We start from the raw sequence: 23,394 nt of genomic DNA, 5'->3' as shown, positions 1-23,394 counted from the left end.
ACCTAGGCCGTATACTTTTTGGAGTATTTTTGTTTGAAACATTAGACTTTTTTCTGTTACTTTAAGGGCCAGCATTCACTACCATAGAATATGACAAGTCTAAAACTTGTATGAAGATTTATTTGAGTTTGATATATAATAATTTGGACATAATTCTTTAGAACATCAATTAGCTCTAAATAATCCATTGTCAATTTCAAGTTTAATATTTTTATTAGAGATGATAGCATCGAGATACATAAACTGAGCAATATCCTTGAATGTATTAGGTGTATTTGCATTTGGAGAGAATTATGTTCTCTACTTATTGCTTTCATAAATTTCGTATTGCCCTCCATACTGGCAATTCGTTTCTTTATCTGTCGACTGTAGGGAAGTAAAAGTGTTCGCAACCACCTGTGTACTTGTGCAGGTTGATGTCGTCAGTGTACTCTAGTAAGTGTATAGAAAATTCTGTCTAAAAATCGGTGCCTCTGGTTATAATTCCGATGTCTGTAAGAGCCTTTTAAAGGGTGATATCAAAAAGAAGCCGTGCAAGGGCATCACATTTTTCTCAACCCGGTGTAGACTTTTTCGGTGTAGAATGGCTCTGATAAATCAGACGTGGTTTTATCTCTGCAATGTACTGTCTTTAAAATCAGTCTAGATAGATCAACTAATTTTTTAGGAAAACTGAATTTAAGTGTAGCTTCAAACATCTTTTCATAGGTAACCTTCAACGCGGCGCACAATGATTTGGAAGTTGATCTGTCAGCACTTTCCTTATTTTCAGGGTAGATGTTTTCATTTTATTCGGCTTATAATTCCTTACTAAATGAAGTATTTCATCTCGATATACTCCGTCTTTGATATGATTTAAATCAAATTCCTCGTCATTATAAATATCGCGAATATACATCAAATAGTTTTCTGGCTGCAATTTTCTAATTTTGACTATGTGTAATGTATGCTTTACGCATGCGCACGTTGAAAGTAATGTTTAATAAAGTAAACAAATAAAGTTTTTTTTTTTTTAAATTTTTTGTAAATTTTGATATTTTTTAGATCATAATTGTTCGTTATTTCATAAATTACAGTTTCATATTTTTAATTTTATAATTTCTGCATGCCATCTTATCAGATTTAAACTGATGATCTATAATCTGGGAAAACCAATGATCCTAAATCGCCCGAGGAGTCTGGATTAAAGACTTTTGACTGTATATGCTATCCTGGGCAGCCTTCAAATCAATAAAAAGACAGGTATCAATTGTGATATTCAATAGTTTTTCGAAAATTTGTCAAACTGGTTGAATTTGTAGAATATGAAATTTTTGGCTTGAATTCCGCACTGGAAGCTGCCAATAACTGTAGGTGTGTGGGGTGATAACGTTTTGTAGAAAATTTGTTAGAAGATTTTAAATATGTGTAATACCTTGATGGTTGTAAGATTTCAGCCTGTCACCATTTTTAGAAATATAGAGTCCAAGTATCCCATTTTTGAAAATGTCCCATTTTTTTAATGATGTATTTTGATTTATTGTTGTCTTTTTTTTTTTCTAAACATATAGAGCTCAAATATCCCATTTTTGAAAATGTCCCAATTTCTTAATGATGTATTTTGATTTATTGTTGTCTTCCCCCCCTTCTAAACAGAACAAAGTCCGAGAATTAGAAGATGTAGTTGCTGCGGCTGTGGGAGAAAGCAAAACTCTGGAAGACAAAATTGAAGAATATTCTTTGAATGAAGCCATGTTAAAGGAGAAAATTGAACTTCTGGAGAAAGAAAAGGAAGAAATTCTAAACGATAGTGCTACTGTAGGCGGCAAAGTTCTATTTCTGGAGTCTAACATTGAAGAGCTTAATACCGCATTGAATGAAGCTCAAGAAGTCCTTTCCTTAAATATTGAAAAATTGGAACATCTAAGCCAGGAAATATCACATTTAAAAGAATTGCATGAGGTATATTAATTTCTATTATTTTTAATCTATGAGTCAAAAACTAGTATAATTCATATTATGTATTTAAATGCGCTTTAGAGCAAGTTGTTCTTTTGTAGCATTTATTTTACAAAAATTTCTGCATATTAACCTTCTAAAACTGGGCCGAAATTCTCATAATATAGCCTTCAGACCGGCACCATCCAAAACAACTTTTGCCCCCTCTTTGACATTTTCCTAATGAGAAAAGTCGTTAGTCCCCTTTCCATGGATGCAGTAAAATTTACATGTTTGTCGGACGCTGTTCCATAGTAGATGGGTTGCTAGATTTGCGATTTTTTCAATGATTATTTGGGTTTCATTTAAATGAAGCTCTATTAGAACAAGACGTATGCAATGTTTATATTTTATTTACTATTTCTGATCAATCTCAGCAATAATTTGTGAATTTTATAAGTTTGTTTTCACACTTCATTTATATTTGCACATTTTCGTATTAGAAAACGAAAACCAAAATTTTACAAAATATAATAAATATGAACTAGCTTTGTAAGTCTGCACGTTGGAATGCTATTTTTATATCTTAATTTCATTAACAAAATAATGGTAATGACTAATTTAATGAAATAATAATAATAAATTCATTAGTAATATCTATTACTATTAGATGATTAAAATGAGATTCAATACAATTAGATTTTGAGATGAACTTACAACAATAATAAAGCTTTACATAACAATAACAGAGCTTTAAATCTGCTTTTTTTCCTATAATTTTGTTATCATAATATAAAAAAGAAAATCCAAGATACATTGGTTGCGTTTCATCATTTAACTTTAACAAGTATTACATTGGACTATCAGGCAAAGGAGGTATATCTTTTTCTTTGTAAAATTGGCTTTTGTTTATGTTAGCAGAGAAAAAAAAAAAAAAAAAAATCTGTGACCTATACATGCAATCATCAAAAGTATTTTTCAGAACAGTTTTAAATGTTCATGAAGAATTAATTATACATCAATTTGTTTTCATAGGTAGAAATTTCGTCTAAAGCCATCATTATATCCAAAGATTGGAGTCTGTTTTATTTTCAATGAATAGTCTATTTGCACATAATATATTTTCTAATTTATTTTAGTAAGAGTAATCTTTCATGTTTTCAAAAGAATAAAGGCATATTGGGTGTTGACACTTACAATGCAATAAATCTGTTTTTCCTATTTCTTCCAGCAATGTAAACGATTGCCTTGGAATATTTTCAAAGCAAAATTAAGAAAACTGTTTACTCCAAATTTTGCATAAAGTATCTTCTCGTGTATTTTTTATTTAAAATGTAAAATTTTCTCTTTGAAAAAATAAAAAATCATGAACGGAGCAAACTTAATTAATGAGAAATAATTTTGAAATGCAATAATTCCATCGTAATATGAAATAGTGGAAAATAGTGCAATACAGCTTATTTATTCACAAATAATCCCCTCATATGCCTAATTTATGTACTGTCGATTCAGAAATATAGGTTAGTAAATTAAACCGGTTATTTCAATACTTTTTTTTTATCAATTTTTTATGGGCCCTTCAGTAGAGCGGTAAAGGTGGCTGAACACTTGTAGCTCGCTCGGGTTTGAATTCCAACTAAAGAGCTGTATTTATGGTTTTTGTGTAATGCAAATAGAGGCCAGCTTTCCTTAGAAAGTCCTCTACGAAGACATCCCTTCCTTTATACAGGTAATTGTTTGTGCTTTGATGTAATTCAGTAAGCGAACAAAATTAATCCAATCAAACCTGGAGAACGTGTTGATTACATGTGGATTTTTCCATCAGGAACTTAAATACGAGCAATTTTCTCTTAAAAAGGTTTACACGAAAGCATCCATCCCCTTAAGCAGATAGCATTCGTGGGCTTTTTCGTAATCCAATCCTAATTCTCATAAATTTAATAGTAAGTTGACACACCTTATTACAGACAAAATAACATTCCTTTTTTAAAGATAAATTTTTTATTAACTTATCTGAATCCCTTTATCTCTTGAGCTGTATGAGAATTTTAGCAAATAAAACTGACCAAAATTTTATGCAAAGTAACTGATGTTTTGATTCAGTTTAGTAGAAGTTTTAGCAGCTTTAATGATATTTAATAACGTTTTCGCAGATGCCATCGTAAAAGAAGGTCTAAAGATAAATTGGTTTTATTTAATTTACAATGAAAGAAAATCATTCAAAGCAATCATTGAATGAAATCATTGAAATCAATCATTGAATGCAAGAAAATCACAAAAACTATTATGCATGCAGTTGTCTCCTATTTATCTCCTGATAAATCAGACAAAATTGCCCGCATAATAGAAGCACTTCTAAAGAGTTAACAGTTCTTAAGGGTTTTATGCACTCCCCCCCAAAAAAAGGGTCAAAATAACATCTTATTCATACGTATAAAAAGGAACTAAATGATAAAAGTGGTTTTACGTATTTTCTAGAAGGGCATTAAATCTAAAATATTAATCTAATCTTATTTGCTAAGATTAAAAAGCATGAAATCTGGTAAGTTTAAACAGCGTGCAAAATTGCTGATGTTTTAATGATATCAAAAGATAGTACTAAAAATGTTAGCACTAAAATTATTGACAGTACTCTAATGTTTGAGAAAGAGATGGCTTCTATTTGATTTTCAAGTATATTGGTGCGAGACGAAACCTGCATTTTTGTCAAAATGTAGCCAAACTGATAAGAAGAGGGAAACAATGTGTAGCCAGCAGCTTTTCTGAGCAGTGAGAATGAACCACCCAGAGATCTACAGATAGGCGATTCTCTAAAATAGGGAGGGGATGAGTGGTACGACAATTGTACCACAGTCGGCGTTAAAGAAAGTCATTTTCTTTGTACAACTGCTGTATTCTCGGTTTAAGGAGGTTAAAGTGCAATGTATAAGCAATAATTATAATCAATTAGAATTTTAAGCTAACATCACAGCAATTGCTGCTGAATATGCAAACAAAAGAAGCAACTGAAAACATACTTTACATAAATATCTTCCATTTCTCATTGATTGCTGAGAATTAGGTAATTTAAAATTCAGACGGAGAATCAAGAAATTTAGGTACTAAAATACTAAAACACCTGTTCATTAGGCTATGTTCACATGGGGGCATAAAGGGCATAAGTGGTTAAAGCCGAGCTGCGTTACCTATGCAACCAGTCTGTGCTACGTCACATAATCTGGTTTAAGGCTCGTGGCACAAGGTTTGCAGTTTTAAACTTCACGGCGAGTTTGGAATAAGCGCCGACCAATCAGAACGAAGCGACTTTGTTTAGACGATTTCGCTGTTACTTCGAAGGCATCATTTTTTTAAATATGGAGCACGTCGTATCCGAATGAGTTGTAATCGTATCCGAACGAAATAATAAGTTGATCTCACAAGAAATCTATGATGATGACATGCATTTTTTAATGAGTTTTCACAATAAATTAAAAAATATGGAGGAAACTCGTAAAGCGAAAGTTAAGCTCTGGATCATGCATGCTGTGTATGATCCTGTAGATGATTGATCCGATCCATTAGTTTTCATTTTATTATGAAAATTCTTTAAAAAATGCATGCTTGCAAAAATTTTATTTTTTCTGAGTAAATTATTATTATTACTTTCTTTCTGTTTATTATTTTTGTCTAAAAATTATTACTATCATTTTTTTCCCGTTTAATTATTTTTGTATTTAAGAATAAATTTATTGAAAACGCTGGAAATATTGTATTGCTATTTCCTTCAAATGCTGATTTTCTTTCCAAACAAACTTCATGAATTAATTTCCCTAAAACATCAAATCAATATAAAAAATCTGCTATTTTTTTTTACAGTAAAAATATTTAAAAGAAAATTATTTTCACTTATTTAAGAATAATCACAATAGTCAATTTAATGGTGTAAGCTTTGTATAAGTAATAAAAGATTAATCTTTTGAGAAAATGCTTTTCTGAATTCCAATAAGAAAAAAATGTAGTGAAATATTCTTAAAACAACAGTCAACAGTCTAGACAGTTTTGTCATGTTCTGTTCTCTTTTTTAATTATGTTCTCCATGAAAGGAATTTACTCTTAGTGAAACTGAATAGCATACATAATTCATAACATGGACTAAAATTTAATGAATAGTATTTGTTATTATTATCCACTCTTTATTACTATCATTTGAATGGAATTTTGATCATTAAATTCATGCTATTTCTCTGATAGAAATTCCTGGATAAGGTATGAATGTTTATAATTTTGTTGTATTAGAAGACTTGGGTACTAAAATTTGTCAATGTGAAATTATTTTTGAGATATTGGTCATAAATAGAAATGACAGCATATGTTGAAATTAAACTCTTTTTGTTGCTTTAATATGCATGTCTGCCAGTGAGTGAAGAATTGTCAATCTGTCAGTAAATAGAAATCATTAAAAGTAATTACTTCTGACAACAGTAGTGGATGAAACTTACATATATGACATCTCACAGCAGAGCAGAGTTTAATTTGAATTCCTCATATGATGTAAACATACCAGTTTGCAGAATTATCCACAAAAATTCCTGAAAGTTAGTGTTTACTATGTACTGTAGTCTCTCGAGTGTAACTCCCCCTCTTTTTTTCAGAAAAAGCATATGAAATTCAGGGGTGTGGCCTATACATGGAAATTATTAGAAATAGATGTATACAAACAGCTGACAACACAGCAAAATGTATTTAATGATTGAGCATAAAAGACATTGTTGGGTAAATGTTCCATAGTATTGTACTAGTTGTGGTTGCTGGTTATGGTGACCAGTTGTGGGATACTAGTACTAGTGATAATTGATACTGGTAGTGCAGCCAACTACTGTAGTGGTCAACAGTGACAGTGAATAAGGTGTGCTAAGCACAGAAACAGGTTCCTTTTGATGGAAAATTAAAAAAAAAAAAAAAAGTACGGCAAGTACTGCTTTCCGCTTAAATGCTTTCACATCTGCAAAATGGAAAAATATTATATACATTTCTATCTGTCACTTATCCTCAAAAATTTTTTTTTTTAATTTGGCATATTTAGAATATCGTATTTCTCGTAAGAGAAATTACGTATAAAAATTGAAAAAGGTTTTATATATATATGTAGTGGGGGAGTTGAAGATGCTAAATAACAATTCCAACGTTGTTTTCCACACCACAGAACATTTAATAAAGATAAACAGAAGAAGGTACAAATTAGATTGAATACAAGTGCCGTTTGATACAAACAGGATTCTGTATAGCTTTTGCCAGTCTTATCACTTAACCAATTAGTGCCTACTCACACTTGCTGATGTATTATACAGTTCAATTTACCACCTTTGCGTGGAAAACTACAGTTTCTTATTCTACATCTTCACATGTAGACAGACATCTCACCACCTTCGCGTGGGATAGCAGAAGAAAGTCTCCCTGTCTATGTCATACTCATCTTTCACCTCGCTGTTGGCGCATCGGTGAGGCCCTCTGGTGGTTGTGTCGCCTTTACAGATACTACATATAAATAGGCATGTGCATGTTTATAGTATAAAGAGTACTGCAGTACAATGCAGAAATATTCCATACTGCTTTGCACAGAAATATGTGCCAACCAAGTATTTTGTACTTACCAAGTACTTTCCAAAAAAATATCTCTAGAACATTTTGTTTTTTTTTCTTTTTTTTACCGTCTTCTGTTGTCTCTTGGCTTATAAGAAGGGCATATAAAAGAGTATTTGTTAAACCAGTAAAACTCTGTGGTGAGCTGAAAAGGCCGTGACACAAAATAACGAAAACAAGCAGAGGAAGCACGGGAAATCATTCAAGCTAGAAAACAGTGCGCAAAAGGTGTAGACACATCCACACATGCGCAAATTTAGCTTCTTTCATTGGCCACAGCTTAGACTCCTGTCTTGCAGGTGTGAACAGAACTCTTGTATTTTATGCCCTTATGACTATGCCCCTATGGTCTTTATGCCGCCGTCTGAATACAGCTTTACTTTCTGGTCTATTTAGATTATTAATGGGAGAAATAATTTTTTTTATAATTTTTTTTTAATATTTATGACATGTGCTAAGAAAGTTACAATGGATTCAATTGTAGAAAAGTACATATTATGTTTTCTTCCTTCACGTTCATACGGGGTTCGTGTGGATTTGTAGTGAATAATGACGACACTACTTGATGCAGTATTGAAACACACTTTATTTACAATGGATTCAATTGTGGAAAAGTACATATGAAGAGAAAGCTGCTAACTCTCCTGTTCCTGCTGAGATACTCCTATTTTTTTCATCTTATACTCCTTCTTCTTCAGTTGCCCGACGCCGAATTATGGGCGAAGGTTGTCTCGACAGTCTTCCTATCAGTTTGTATGGTCTTGCCAGTGACTGGTTTTTTTAAAGATTTGGAGATGCCCCTCTACACAATCTATCCATCTATTGTGCGGTGTCATCTTTTCCTGGTACCCTCTACATTTGCAAAGGTCACCTTTTTAACAGGGTTCAGAGTGTCATATCTAAAAATATATCCAAGCTACCTGATAAAATAAGATCTGATTACTTTGACAATCCTAAGTTGTTTGTATCTTCTGTAGATTTCATAGTGAATCAAAATTCTCCATGTATTATTTTCTGTAATTGGGCCATGTATTTTTCAGAGTATTTTGGATTCATCTGTTTTTTTTTGTTAAATGCCAGAATTCACTATCATAAAATATGATAGGTCTAATAAGAGTTGTATAAAGATTTTAGTCTACATGTTTAATAATTTAGACATTATGTATTCTTTGAAACATAATTTAGCTCTAAATAATCTATTGTCTGCTTCAAGTTTATATTTTTACAGGGTCTGTACGGTCCTTAAGAGTCCTTAAGTTTTTTGGAATCGATTTTTGGTCTTTAAAAGTCCTTAATTTCGGCCAAAATTTTCAGAAGGTCCCTAATTTTAATAATAATTTTAATAATCTGAAATTTCTGTCTCTTTTTACGACTGCCATTTTGAGTGGGAATTTGCATTTTGCAGCAATATTTTTGGCGATTCACTGACAAATATGGTTATTTTTTGAATGGGTTCATGGGTTATAATTTCTTTCTATTTGTAATATGACTGGTGGGATATTCGAGTTTCCGAGCAAGAAGTGAAACATAAGTATTTCGAAATTATTTTATTTTTTGTAATGAAGAGCTCTCAAACAACTTTTTGCTTTTGGGGATGTGAATTCTTTTATCAAATGGTTCTAAATTTAGCGACTTATCAACATTTTGGCGATTTTAAGATCGGTTTCTATGGAAAATTTTTAATTCCAAAATATGGTAAATTTTTGGCGACTTTTTTAGAACATTCTAACATTGATAAATTTCATTAAAATAATGGTAATGTATTGGAATAATATTTAAGAAATAACATTAAAATAAAGCATTTTTATTTTCACTGTCATATTATAAAGTTACATTTTGGCCACATATTATATAATATCAGAAAAATAAGCAAGGTATAATACTATAAAGCACAATTTATGAAACAGTTTTTAGCAAAAGCAAAATAGCTATGTAATTAATTAAAAATGTCTTTAATTTTTTCATGTTAAGAGTTTTTCCCATTTCTCAGAAAGTTCAGAATTCTCAGAATATGCATCAGTTTTCTCTTTCTCTACTTTTCACTTGACACAAGCATGGAAAATATCAAAAATGCTTCTAATCTTATCATATGGACAGGCAAAGTATAGAAAGGAATTTTTTTATTAATAAAAAAATTGAAAACTGACAATTCAAAAGATTCATCTAATATGTCTTAATGCATCATACACAGGGCTGGCACTAGGCATTTTGCCACCTGTTGCAGTCTCTGTGGATCCTAAATTCTGCTGCCTGGTGCCTTTCTAAATTTTGCTTCCAATGCCTGCTCTAAATTCTAAATTTCTGGGTTTTGTTGCTCGATGTGTCACTAAATTCTAAAAATTATGCCACAGCAGCTTTGTGACTGGACCTTATCATATGTATTTCACATTTCTTCTGAATGTTCGTATTACTAAAATAAAATTAGCAGCTTTTTCCATACATTCTAAGTGCATTTTGTCTTTTAGAATAACAGAAATCTTGAATTAAATAAAAAAATTCTAAAGTAAAAAGGGAATGTGAAAAAAAATTATTCTTCAGATATATGTAGTTATTATTAAATAAATTACCCAGTTGTTAACAATTTCAGCCTTTACTATAATTTCCCATTTCTATTTCCTCACTAGAATGCAGATCACTGAGACAGTTTTTAAACTGAGGTTTTTGGAGTGTAAGACAAGAGTGCATTTCTGACCTCCACTTGCTCCCTGTATTAGTTCCTATCAGCTCTGATAATTTACATTACCGCTGCTAACATTTGAGTTTGTTATGACGATAGAGTTATTGAACTAGATTAAATTGAAATTAAATTGACCACTTGTCTTTGGCCACTAGTCCATATTTTTAGTTTGAATTTGACTTTTCTTGTTTAATTACATCACCAAGAGCTGTAATTGATTTTGTTAGCATATGAACATGCCTTTATGTTCTAAGTTCTTTTTAAATAAGAAGCTTATTTAAACCTCTGATTTATAGTTGCTTTCAGACATAGCCATAATTTGTTTCACATCTGTCGGGGGAGGGAAGGACAATTTAACTTTTACCAGATCAAATAAGAACATTGTTTTGCATATTCAGACAAATTTCTAATTGTTAGAAAAAGATGCTTAAGGAGAAGGAAATTGATATAAATTAGCCAAAATATCTGTGAAGGCTTTAAATTAAAAAAACGCATAATTATTTTTTTTTGTTGCTACAAAACATAAATGTTTAATGTGTAATTATCGTAATATTGTTTAAAAATCAATGTCATAAATTGCATGTATTTTAAACTGTGAAATTTTATTAGATTGTGATATTAATAGGGTTATTTTTAACAAATAATATTAGAAAATAAATTAAATTTGACAGTGTCCATGTAAATCCATATGACTAAGGTTATCTAATACCTAATTTAATTACTTATAACTAAGTGCTTACCCTTAAAAATTATCTTTGCATATTAAAGCGAGTTATTCGCTTTCATTAACCTTTACAGTGGTCACAAGGTAAAACACAAAAATATAAAAAATCATGTCAAACTTATTCTTCTGAAATTTAAAATAATGCAAAACAACTTATCACCTCTAGTGCTTTAGTGGCTTAATAGAACCTTAAAATATATTAACTGAGTCACAACCCCTGGAACTCTACACGAAGCTACGACACTAACTGCGTCAGACAGAGCTCAGTTAACTTTCAAAACTTACATTTAACTGTGCCTACATTAGGCCTTTCAGGTTTGTTCTGATCAGCTGGTCTCTCTCTAGGCAAGCAGGAGCGGTGACAACAGCCAGTCTTTTGTTATGAATCATGCTAATTATGATTTTAATGCTCATTTTAACCTATGCTGCTTGACATAAAATCTACTTACTATTTACTAGACTGAGCAAGTATATGACAAAATGAGACATTAAAAATAAAAAAAGCTAACTGTTATTAAAACGTAACTAAAATGCCACTTATCTTCTTTTAAATATGTCCAGTTATTATAAGTGTAAAACATTTAATGCTACCTGATAAATTTCATAATATTTATTTTATTCTCCAACATATTAATAATTATGTTAATTAAGCTATGTTTAATAATAATGCATCCTACTTACGGATCTCTTATTTTTAGGATGGTATTAAAAAGTGAAGTTCGGGCATAGATATAATATTTTTAATTTAATTTATTCAGTTCCCATTTGCTTATAGGTCCTTAATTTTTTTCATTAATGCTCCTTAAAAGTACTTAATTTCCGTGTGCAGAAATGTGTACAAACCCTGTTTTATTAGTGGTGAAAGCACCGAGATATGTAAACTGAGCAACGTCTTCAAAAGTATAAAAATTTATTTACAGTGGGAGTGGGTTGTGTGCTCTACTTATAAATTTTATATTACTCTTCTTAATGGCAATTTGTTTCTCTATCTGCCGACCGTAGGGAAGTAAAAATGTTCAGAACTGCCTGTGTACTTCTGTGATAATGTTGATGTCCTCAGTGTGCTCTAGTAACTGTATAGATCTCTGAAAATTGGTGCCTCTAGTTAGAATTCTGAAATTTGTAAGAGCCTTTTAAACGGCAATATCAAAAAGAAGCCATGCAACGGCATTACATTGTCTAATCACTCTATATAGATCAACATATTTTCTACATATTTTCTAGGAAATCTGCATTTAATCATAGCTTCAAACATATTTTTGCGGTATATGCTTTCATAGGCAGTGTTCAAATCAACAAAAAGGTGAAAGGTATCAATGTGATATTCAGTATTTTTTTCTGAAAAATTGACTAATTGAGCGAATTAATGAACAGTAAATTTTCTGGCTTGAAATGCATGTTGTTAGCTAACAATAACTGTAGATGCTTACAGTTATAACCTATTATACAGAGTGTGTCAGTACAGTGGAGACAAAATTTCAGGACAGATGGAATATGCCTAGATGATGGGAAATCACATACCAATGCATGGTTGCAAATGCTTTACTGCCACAGTAGTCAAAACGCAAAAAGGGAAGACAGAAACAGTTAGAAAAAAAGATGTTTTATTATGTTAAAAGAAGGTGTTCAAAATTACGACCCTGGACTGTGATGCAGGCCTCACTTCTCTGGTGCATGGAAGATCTGCATCACGAATGGAAAATCACATTCAAGATGCATGATGCAAGGTTCTGGCATCACAGTGCGGGTCATAATTCCAAACACCTTCTTTAATGACAATCAATATCTCTTTGTGTTAGTTTTTGCTGTGCTCCGAATAATAATCATGTTTTCACTCCCTATTCATCTCCTTTATTTCTTGACTTATTTGTCATCACAACCACACCAGTAAAGTGTTCGCGACCATGTATTGTTATGGGATTTCCTGTCTAGGTATACTCTATGTCTTCTGGAAGTTTGTCACCGCTGTACTGATATGCCCTGTATTAAACATGGAAGAAGATTTTAAAGACCACATTTAAGAGAGTCATATCTATTGTCTGTTTAATATTTTTATTAGTGATGAAAGCATCGAGATACGGAAACTGAGCAACGTCTTCAAAAGTAAAAGAATTTATTTACAGTGGGAGTGGGTTGTGTGCGCTACTTAATGTAACAGTTGATCCTGTATCCTTTTTTAAAATATTACATATGGAGGCCATATGCTGCATTTAAAAAAATTATCATTTTCATAATGAAATATTTTGATCTATTACTGTCTATCATTTTTTTACAAACAGAACAAAATCCGACAGTTAGAAGATGTAGTTGCTGCGACTGTGGGAGAAAGCAAAACTCTAGAAGCCAAAATTGAAGAATATTCTTTGAATGAAGCTATGTTAAAGGAGAAAATTGAACTCCTGGAGAAAGAGAAGGAGGAAGTTCTAAACGAAGCTGTTGTTGAAGGTGATAAGGTTCTAACTCTGGAGTACAACATTAAGGAGCTGAATACTGCATTGAATGAAGCTCGAGAAGTCCTCTCCTTAAAAACTGAAGAATTAGAACATCTAAGCCAGGAAATAGCAAATTTAAAAGAAATGCATGAGGTATATTGATTTCTGTTATCATTATCTTTTATTCAAAAATTAGTATAATTCAGATTATGTATTTGAATGGGTTTTAAAGCAGGGTTTTGTTTTGTAGTGTTAATTTTGCAACAGTTTCTGCATTTTAAAGTGCAGTGTATAAGCAATAATTTTAATCAGGTAATCTTTTAATCTAAAATCACTGAAATTTCTGCCAAATATGGAAACAAAAGAAGCAACTGAAAACATACTTTACATAAATATCTTTCATTTCTTATTGATTGCTGAGAATTATTAATTTCAAATTCACGCCTAGAAGCCAGAAATTTAGGTGCTAAAATACAAAAACAGTGGTCGCCAACCGGTGGTCCGTAAAAACATTTTGATAGTCCACAGAAAAATTGGGTAGTATTTATATTTTTATGAAGATTCGGTTTCAAAAATGACGAGTAACAAAACCTCTTATGGAGTATGGATTATACTTTTATTATTATTATTATTATTGTTTAATTTTAGCTACTAATTTTAGCAAACTTCCTCCTGAATTTAGTTACTTTTTAGCCATTTTTGCTGGTGCACATTTGAAAGGGAGAGTTGGTATTCAGGGTATGCTGTTATCAATAATGGATTTCTCTTTCCTTATGAATTACAAGCATATGCTATTGTAGTCGTTAATAACACAATTTTCTCATCAATAGGCACCTTAATGGATTTTTATGAGAACCATCTGCATTCTTGTTTATAATTGCATCACTGGAAGTTTCCGTTTTTGTTTTGCCTAACTGTTGATCGATGGCGCTATTGTGCAATAAGTGATGATTATTATGTTTACAAGAATTAAAAATTGGCGGCATAACACTTTCAGTTTATTGATATTGCTTTGCGTTTGCCATTTTGTGCTTGCTTTTCGTTAAGTTCCTTTTCAGTGATATGGAAATGTAAAGCTTTCTGTACAAGAAGGTAAGACTTTTTACTTTTCATATAATTTTTCAATGTGAACAAAATATGTGTATCAGTGAGAAGTTAATAGTGTTTTAATTGTTACTCATAATCAAGGGCATAGCCTGAATTTCTATAAAGGCATGCTGCTGAACACCAAATGTTCCAAAAATTATATTAACAAATGAAAATTAGATTTATATGTATTGGAATGTTGAATATTGTTTTTGCGTGTTAATATATTGTTTTTAAGGTCTGATTTAAGGGTTTTTGTTTTAATAATTCATATAAGTGGTCCGACAAATATAAATTTATATATGTAGAGGTCCGTGAAGTTCTAAGGGTTGACGACTGCTTTGCTAAAACACCCGTTCAATAGTGTCTGTTCTGTTTAGTTTATTGATGACAGAACTATATGCTTTTAATGCATTTTTTGGAATAGTTATGAAGTGAGTTGATAACGTTACAATGGATTCAACTGTGGAAAAATATATACGAATAGAAAGCTGCTTCATGTTTCAATAAGATACTTTCATTTTTTCATCTTATATTCCTCCTTCTTTAGTTGTACTACAGCCTATTACAGGTGAAGGCTGTCGCAACAAGTTTCCTCTATCGGATATTGTCAGTTGCTACAGTCTGCTAACAACTGATTTTTAAAGACTTGAGATTTGCTTCCCTACACTTTCCATCTCTTGTGAGGTTTTCCTCTTTTCCTGGTACCATCTACATTTGCAGTGGTCATTTGCAGGGTTCAAGTTGTCAAATCTAAAAATATATCCAAGCCACCTCATACAATAAGATCTGATGTCTTGGACAATTTTAGGTAGTTTGTATGTTCTGTAGATTTCATGGTTAAAGAAATTTCTTAATGTATTATTTTCTGTTACTGGGTTGTATACCTTTTGGAGTATTTTTGCTTGAAACATTAGATTTTTATCTGTTACTTTTAAGGGCCAGCATTGACTACCATAGAATATGACAAGTCTAAGACTTATATAAAGATTTATTTTAGTTTGATATATAACAATTTAGACATATTTCTTTAGAACATCAATTAACTTTAAATAATCTATTGTCAATTTCAAGTTTAATATTTTTATTTTAGATGATAGCACCAAGATATATAAACGGAGCAATGTGTTTAAAAATATTAAGTTTATTTGCAGTAGAAGAGAGTTCTGTGCTCTACTTATTGCTTTCATAAATTTTGTATTACTCTCCTTAATGGCAATTTGTTTCTCTATCTGCTGTAGGGAAGTAAAAGCCTCTGCAACCACCTGTGTACTTCTGCAATAAGGTTGATGTCATCAGTGTACTCTAGTAAGTGTATAGAAAATTCTGTCTAAAAATCGGTGCTTCTAGATATAATTCCGATGTCTGTAAGAGCGTTTTAAAGGGCGATATCAAAAAGAAGCTGTGCAAGGGCATCACATTTTTCTCAACCCGGTGTAGAATTTTTTGGTGTAGAATGCCTCTGATAAATCAGACGTGGTTTTATCTCTGCAATGTACTGTCTTTAAAATCACTCTAGCTAGATCAACTAATTTTTTAGAAAATCTGAATTTAAGTGTAGCTTCAAACATCTTTTCAAGATATATGCTATCATAGGTAGCCTTCAAATCAATAAAAAGGTGAAAAGTATCAATGTGATACTCGGTATTTTTCTAAAATTTGTTAAACTGGTTGAATTTGATGATTGTTGATTTTTTGGCTGGAATTCCACACTGGCAGCTGCCAATAACTGTACATGTGTAGGGTGATAATCTATTGTAGAAAATATGTTAGAAGATTTTAAATGCCACATTTTAAGAGTGCACCGTGAAAGTTGGAAATTTGTAAGATTCCAGCTGGTAACGATTTTTAGAAATGGGACATATAGAGCCCAAATATCCCATTTTCTTTATGATGTATTTTGATCTATTGTTGTCTGCCGTTTTTTTTCCTAAACAGAACAAAGTCCGAGAATTAGAAGATGTAGTTGCTGCTGCTGTGGGAGAAAGCAAAACTCTGGAAGACAAAATTGAAGAATATTCTTTGAATGAAGCCACGTTAAAGGAGAAAATTGAACTCCTGGAGAAAGAGAAGGAGGAAGTTCTAAACCAAGTTGCTGTTGAAGGTGGTAAGGTTCTAACTCTGCAGTCCAACATTAAGGAGCTAAATACTGCATTGAATGAAGCTGGAGAAATCCTTTCCTTAAAAACTGAAGAATTAGAACATCTAAGGCAGGAAATATCAAATTTAAAAGAGATGCATAAGGTATATTGATTTCTATTATTTTTATCTGTCATTCAAAAATTAATATAATTCATATTATATATTTAAATGTGTTTTAAAGCAAGGTGTTGTTTTGTAGCACTTGTTTTGCAACAATTTCTGCATTCTAAAATGTAATACATAAGCAATAATTATAATCAAGTAAAATTTTAAGCTAACATCACAGCAATTGCTGCTCAATATGCAAACAAAAGAAGCAACTGAAAACATAAGTTTGCATAAATGTCTTGCATTTCTGTTTGAATGCTGAGAATTAGGCAATTCAAAATTCATGCCTGGAATCCAGAAATTTGGACTTAAAATTTAAAACATTTGTTCAATAATCTCTTTTCTATTTAGGTTATTGTTTAGAGGACTACATCATCATTATGTATTTTTAGGAATATTTTTGACATGAGTTAAAAAAGTTACCGTGGATTCAGTTGTAGAAAAATATATGTGAATAGAAAGCTGCTAACTCTCCTGTTTCAACTGAGATACTTCCATTTATTTTCATCTTATATTCCTCCTTCTTCTTTAGTTGCACTACAGCCTGTTACAGGCGAAGGTTGTGGCAACAAGCTTCCTCTATCAATATTGTTAGTTGCTACAGTCTGCTAACAACTGATTTTTAAAGACTTGAGAAGTACTTCCCTACAGTCTATCCACCTCTTGGGAGGTTTTTCTCTTTTCCTGGTACCCTTCACATTTGCTACAGTCTGCTAACAACTGATTTTTAAAGACTTGAGAAGTACTTCCCTACAGTCTATCCACCTCTTGGGAGGTTTTTCTCTTTTCCTGGTACCCTTCACATTTGCAGTGGTCATCTTTTTAACAGGGTTCAAGTTGTCAAATCTAAAATTATATCCAAGCCACCTGATACGGTGTGATGTATTGACTTGGACATTATTATGTTATTTGTATCTTCTGAAGATTTCGTCTTTAAACAAAATTCAATGCATTATTTTGTGTAACTGGACCGCATATTTTTTGGAGTGTTTTCATTTTAAACTTAAGCCTTTTATCCTTTTTTATTAAAGGCCAGCATTCACTACCATAGAGTATGAATGGTCTAATAAGTGTTGTATAAAGATTTATTTTAGTTTGATATTTAATATTTGGTATTTAATAATTTAATCACAAAAATGCATAATTTGTAACATCATTATTCATTTAGATTGTTTTGTTCCAATGAAAATTTTCCTGAAGGTAAGAAGTAATCCTTTGTTGAAATTTGGGTAATGACTCTCTTCTTTTAGAATGTTTTCCTAGTGGTGAAGAATATTTCCTTTTTTGGTTGTTATAGTCACAGCCTGACTAGCATAAATGCATTTACCTTTAATTATAATTTCATCGAGTTATAGACTTTTATATAACTTGGAAAATATCACAGTTCCCTCCCTTGATAGCTGAATATTAGATTCTTTGATTTCTTCAAAAAAATCTTCAAACATAATGTCATGATCTTTGGATTCAGTGGTCCTATACATGCTTAGAAATAATTTTAAAGTTATCGCTAATTTTCTTTTTCTGATCATGTACAAGGGAAATGGGATTGATGTTTATATCAGCTTCATCATTCTATATTCGAGGTATATAGATACTTCCATGCAGGGCTGGGCCACTATGTGAAAATGCATATATTGCATTGTTGGTAGAGTAGGCCATGTTTCTAAAAGTCTTTGCTCTTGATTGAATGTTTTTTTAATTGTTTTGCTGAACATGGCAAAAGAAGACTAGACGTAATATGCACTCAACATTTTGTTTACTTCTTAATTTATTTTTAAAGAAGAGAATTGGAGTTTGGAGGCAAAAGAGCAACTCTGATTCTTATGTCGGAATTCAAGATTCCAGTTATAGTCAGAAAAATTCATCATAAAACATAATATCAGCTTCAAAAGTAAGTCTTGAAATTGGCAAAAACACGGTAGGTTTGTTGATTAAGGGCAAATATATTAACCGTATACTGTAGAGAACAAACTTCTTTGAATAATTTTATTAATGAGAAAGCAGAAGTAAAACAAATGATAATGAGTTTTTTTTTTTTTTTTTCAAAACTCAAATCAAATGATGTTTATCTCAAAAACCTCTGACGTTTATTTTTTATTCAAAATTCTTTTACTGTTGCCTCTTAAGTAAAAAGAAAATCGCAATACTAAGATCTTGACAGATGGTGTTTTCAGTATTGCATACCTGCCAACTTTTACGAATTTTTCGTAATTTTTACGAAAATGCGTTTGTCTTTACGATTTTACGATCGTAATCCATTTTTTATGATTTTTTTCCTTTTTCAAGTGTTTTTAATGATTTTTGTCGAAATTTTAGAATTTTTCGCCAGTTGAATCGTGTTTTACCGCCAACTACCGACTACTTCGAATCCAGTAACCTGCTGTTTCTCCCAACTCGCCGCTTAATCAGCCAATCCAATGCACTGAACTTGTTTCTCCCACTCTTTTCTTTGTGGGCGCCAGATTATTTTTTTCGCGTTCGCTTCAGCAGCAAGGAAATTACTCAGCTCGGACTCACCAAGCGTGGATAGTCGCTTTTTTTTTTTTTGTGTGTGTGTGTTTTCACGTGCTACGAATTTTCTTAATACGTTGTTGTTACGAAATGAGTTCAAAAAAACCGTATTCTCAATATTTTCGGCCTGCCTACAAAGCCGAATTTTCAACAATTAAAGAATCCTTCAAAGGAAATAACTATGCATTTTGCAACGTGTGCGTGTGTGACTTCATAATAAGTCACGGTGGAAGAAGCAACATTGTGAAGCATGTTAAGTCTAAAAAGCATGAAGTTAATGCTTCGGCTTCGACAACGTCAAAGAAAGTGGATAATGTTTTTTCAAATTCAGCTACGAATTCGGATGCTGATGTCATTTTGGCAGAGTGTTTGTTTACTGCATTCCTCATCGAACACAACGTGCCGCTAAGGGCTGCCGATCACGCCGGTCAACTTTTCAGACGGATGTTTCCTGACTCCAAGATTGCTCAGAAATATGCTTGTGCTCGCACGAAAACATCTTCTATTGTGAATGAAATTGCTTGCGATGCACAAAGTAAAACGATAGTTGCACTCCAGAAAGCATTTTCGGTGTCAATCAACGACAGTGATTGGAAGCTTTACCTCATCTTTCTCACATATTTCTGTGATGTTTCTAATGAAATGAAAACTCATCTTTTGCGTCTTCCATTGTTAAATGGAGACGCTATGGGGGAAAATATTTCCTCCTTGGTAATTAATGAGTTGAAACAACTTAACATTCCAATATCAAACTGCATTTCATTTGGTGCAGATAATGCTCATGTTATAGTGGGTTGCAAAAAGGGTGTAGCCTCTTTCCTCAAAAAAGAACAAAATGAATTAATTGTTATTGGATGCCCATGCCATTTAATTAATTTGGCAGCAGAAAAAGCTGCAGCTGCTTTACCATTAAATATTGACCAACTTCTGATTGATGTGTTTTTCTATCTGGAAAAAAGTGTAAAAAGGAAAGAAAACCTAAAGAATTTCCAAGAACTGTGCTCTGGTGAAACGAGAAAAATTCTGAAACATGTATGCACGAGATGGTTATCCTTAGGCAGAGCGCTAGGAAGGTTTATTGAACAGTGGGATGCATTGCTAAAATATTTCCACGAAGAGACCAAAACGAAACCACAAATCCCATCAAATTTGTCGGCATATAAGTTTCCGAAAACCAACTTTGCTTCTAATCAAAATGCTTTAAAAGGGAAAGGCCAACACACTAATCAAACCCTTTAAAAAGAAAATGCTTATAAGACTCCTCAAAGGTCAACTTTGTTAAAGAAGTTGAAGGGAAGAAGAAATAGTCTTCTATTAGCCGGGAGGAAAGGATTTTCTATCTTCTTTCTTCGGATTTGAACAAAGCATGTTGTAGTTTTGTGTTAAGTACCATTAAGATTTTTGAAAGTGTAAATACCCTTCTACAATCAGCTTCGCCAAAATCTTCCCTGCTTATCCAAATTCTTAATGATCTTTTGAAAGAACTTAATTAAGAACTTAAATTTGTAAAACCGTCCGTTGTGAAAAACAGTGTGTTGATTCGTGTTGCCTGTAATAGTTTGGCAAATCAATAGGTTCTTATAATTGGAAATCAAACCAGGGAACTTGTAAATTCTTTGAAAGATCATGAGAAAAAAGAATTTTTTCAATGCGTTAGAAAGTACTTTTCCTTAGCCTGTGATTACATTGTAAGGAAGTTCCCTTTGCAAAATGAAGTTCTTTTAAATGCTGAAGTGGCAAATTTGAAACAAATTGAAAATTCACCTTTTGAAAAAATTCATTTTTTTTTATTGATAAATTTCCATTTTTGTTAACAATTTAAGAAAATGAATGCCATAATGATATTTTAGATGAACTACAGAACTAATTTTCTGCTGCACAGTTTGAAGACTTTGCCAGTTCTGCAGAAGATAGACTTGATGTCCTCGTTGGTACCTTATAAAGAATAAAAAGAGCTGATGGAACACCAAAATATGATAGACTAGCAAGAGTTTTATGTGCTATTCTCGTAATTCCATACAGTAATGCTGAGTGCGAGAGAGTCTTCAGTGTTGTGAAGAAAAACAAAACTATGTTTCGTTCTTCAATTTCACCAAAAACTCTAGAAAACATTTTAATTGCTAAATGTTATGAGGAAACTAATTGTTATGACAGGAAATTTTCCAAAGAATTTTTGGCTAAAGCCAAAAAATGCACTCTAAATTCATTGCAATAATTTTTTGTGTAACATTTAAGTTCTTGTTTTATGTTTCCTAATAAAATTTTTAGTTACTGCTTAATTGAGATTTACTAATGTAAGTACAATTTTCTTTTTTCTATTTGTATAAATTGTTATTTTTTTAATATCAAAGCATGATATTAATTCTTCGTGTTCTTCTGAATTTTGGAGAAATCTTCTGAATTTGGGGGAGAAATCTTCTGAATTTTTATCTTTAGAGGTTGGCAGGTATGGTATTGCAAATGATGTAATAAACACATAATCAAAATGAAATGGCTGCTGAGCATATCTTAAAAAATTTTTTTATTAAAAGTATGTCAGAAATGACAGCCTAACCACATAAAAAATCTTTTCCTATATTTATTTTGATTTACGATAAATTTTTGTTTATACTGACAAATTTATGCAATTATATACAGTAAATGTTTGAAATGTGGTTTCGCTGTCTGCTGTATGATAGAATGCCTAATTCAGTCTTTCTAGAATGGCACATCATGTCAGAGTTTTGCATCAGATTTACATCTACTAATAGATATTCATTTCCTTATTAACAAACCTACCTATTGCAAATATTACAAAATTCCTTCTAATGATCTAGCATTTTTTTCAAAAGTCATCTCTGCTTTCTTATGTTTTGAGGCAATGGAATATATTTAATCTAAAATCTGTGTGATGCATGTATTTCAAAATCTTTTTAAGTGCTTTCTTGATGACATGACTCCGATGGAAATTTACATTATATATAAATTATATTCTTTTCTGTCACTTATGAGGACTTTCTCAATATGAAGTTTCAGTTGAATCTCACATTTTTTTTTCGTGTGATTTTATTGCTCATGTGATTTTTATGTTAAGCACATAGAAAATTTGAAATAACATTACTGTTTTGCAACATAAACTGATTTACTTAGTCGGAATATGTGGAAAAAATTGGTGTTGTATTGAGAAATACCAGTCTTTGTAGCAGATTATTGCATACAACATTAAATTAAGAATAGATACTACACTATAAATTATTATTTATTCATATATTTAAAGCAATCCTGTTTATTCATTCTTTTCATAATTTTTATGCATCTCTGTACTGTGAAATAGATTAATTAATATGCAACTAAAAGTAAAATAATATATATTATTTTTAAAGAATTTAGAAAGGAATAGATATATTATTTTACTTCAAATGCATCTCAGACATGAAAATAACTGAGCAATTTAACTCATTTTTTTATGACCCTTTTTTATAAAACATTAAATTTGCAGTTTATAATAAACTCATATGCGAAAGTAACAGAATTATCAAATTATATATCTCTTTTTATAAAAAGAATTGAACCTAAGGTACTAATTATGCCGCTGAAGAATTGTATAAATATTCAAATTCAAATAAATAAATCTACACGGAGGAGATATCAATGCATGACGCATGTTCAATGACTTGTGTTCGATATTGTGATATACTTCTTTATGACATTTGACTTGTTTCTCGTAAGAGTTGGGTACAGTTTGTAAGGTATCGGGTAAAATGAGTAACCACAAACATATGGATGGTGAAATGAGATAAAGAATTGTCAGTAGATTGGAGGCAGGCCAATCACAAGCACAAGTGGCTACAGAGCTTAGTGCAACACCAGGTGTCGTCTTCAGTTTGTGGAAATAATTTCAGAACATGATCCATAATGAGAAGACTTGAACCAGGTCAACCAAGATCCACAATAACACAGGATTTTCACTTCTCACTTTCAGTGCAGTGACACAGTTTCACAGCTCTCACGTGAGCTGTATGCTGGCACTGGAACCCAAATTTCACAGTCTGCTGTTTCCCGAAGGCTTCATGATATAGGGCTGAATACTAAAAGACCTGCTGTTTACATCCCACTCATTGTAGCACTTAAGAGAGTGTGTTTAGCAGTGTGCAGACAATATGGACCTTGGACCAGATTTCAATGGAGTGCTGTGCTTT

General features: G+C 31.8%; 1 protein-coding gene across 5 annotated transcripts in view; it reads left to right on the top strand.

Moving 5' to 3' along the window:
- LOC118203559 (uncharacterized) overlaps positions 1-23,394 on the top strand; it is a 235,732-nt gene that overhangs the window by 92,721 nt on the left and 119,617 nt on the right. For all 5 annotated transcript variants that reach the window (XR_015040229.1, XM_085813027.1, XM_085813024.1 and 2 more), the window contains 3 exons: positions 1,636-1,941; positions 13,217-13,522; positions 16,394-16,699. Coding sequence is in view for 4 of the 5 variants with exons in the window: in XM_085813027.1 (XP_085669153.1) it covers positions 1,636-1,941; positions 13,217-13,522; positions 16,394-16,699 (918 nt within the window). In the remaining variant the exon portion in view is untranslated. The remainder of the gene's footprint in view (positions 1-1,635; positions 1,942-13,216; positions 13,523-16,393; positions 16,700-23,394) is intronic.

Source organism: Stegodyphus dumicola, chromosome 3 (assembly GCF_044657685.1).
Source record: "Stegodyphus dumicola isolate Sdum_Otavi_A_Nest chromosome 3, ASM4465768v1".
Lineage (NCBI taxonomy): Eukaryota > Metazoa > Arthropoda > Arachnida > Araneae > Eresidae > Stegodyphus > Stegodyphus dumicola.
The sequence above is the reverse complement of the archived record's forward strand: the minus strand, read 5'-3'. Positions and strand labels throughout refer to the sequence as shown.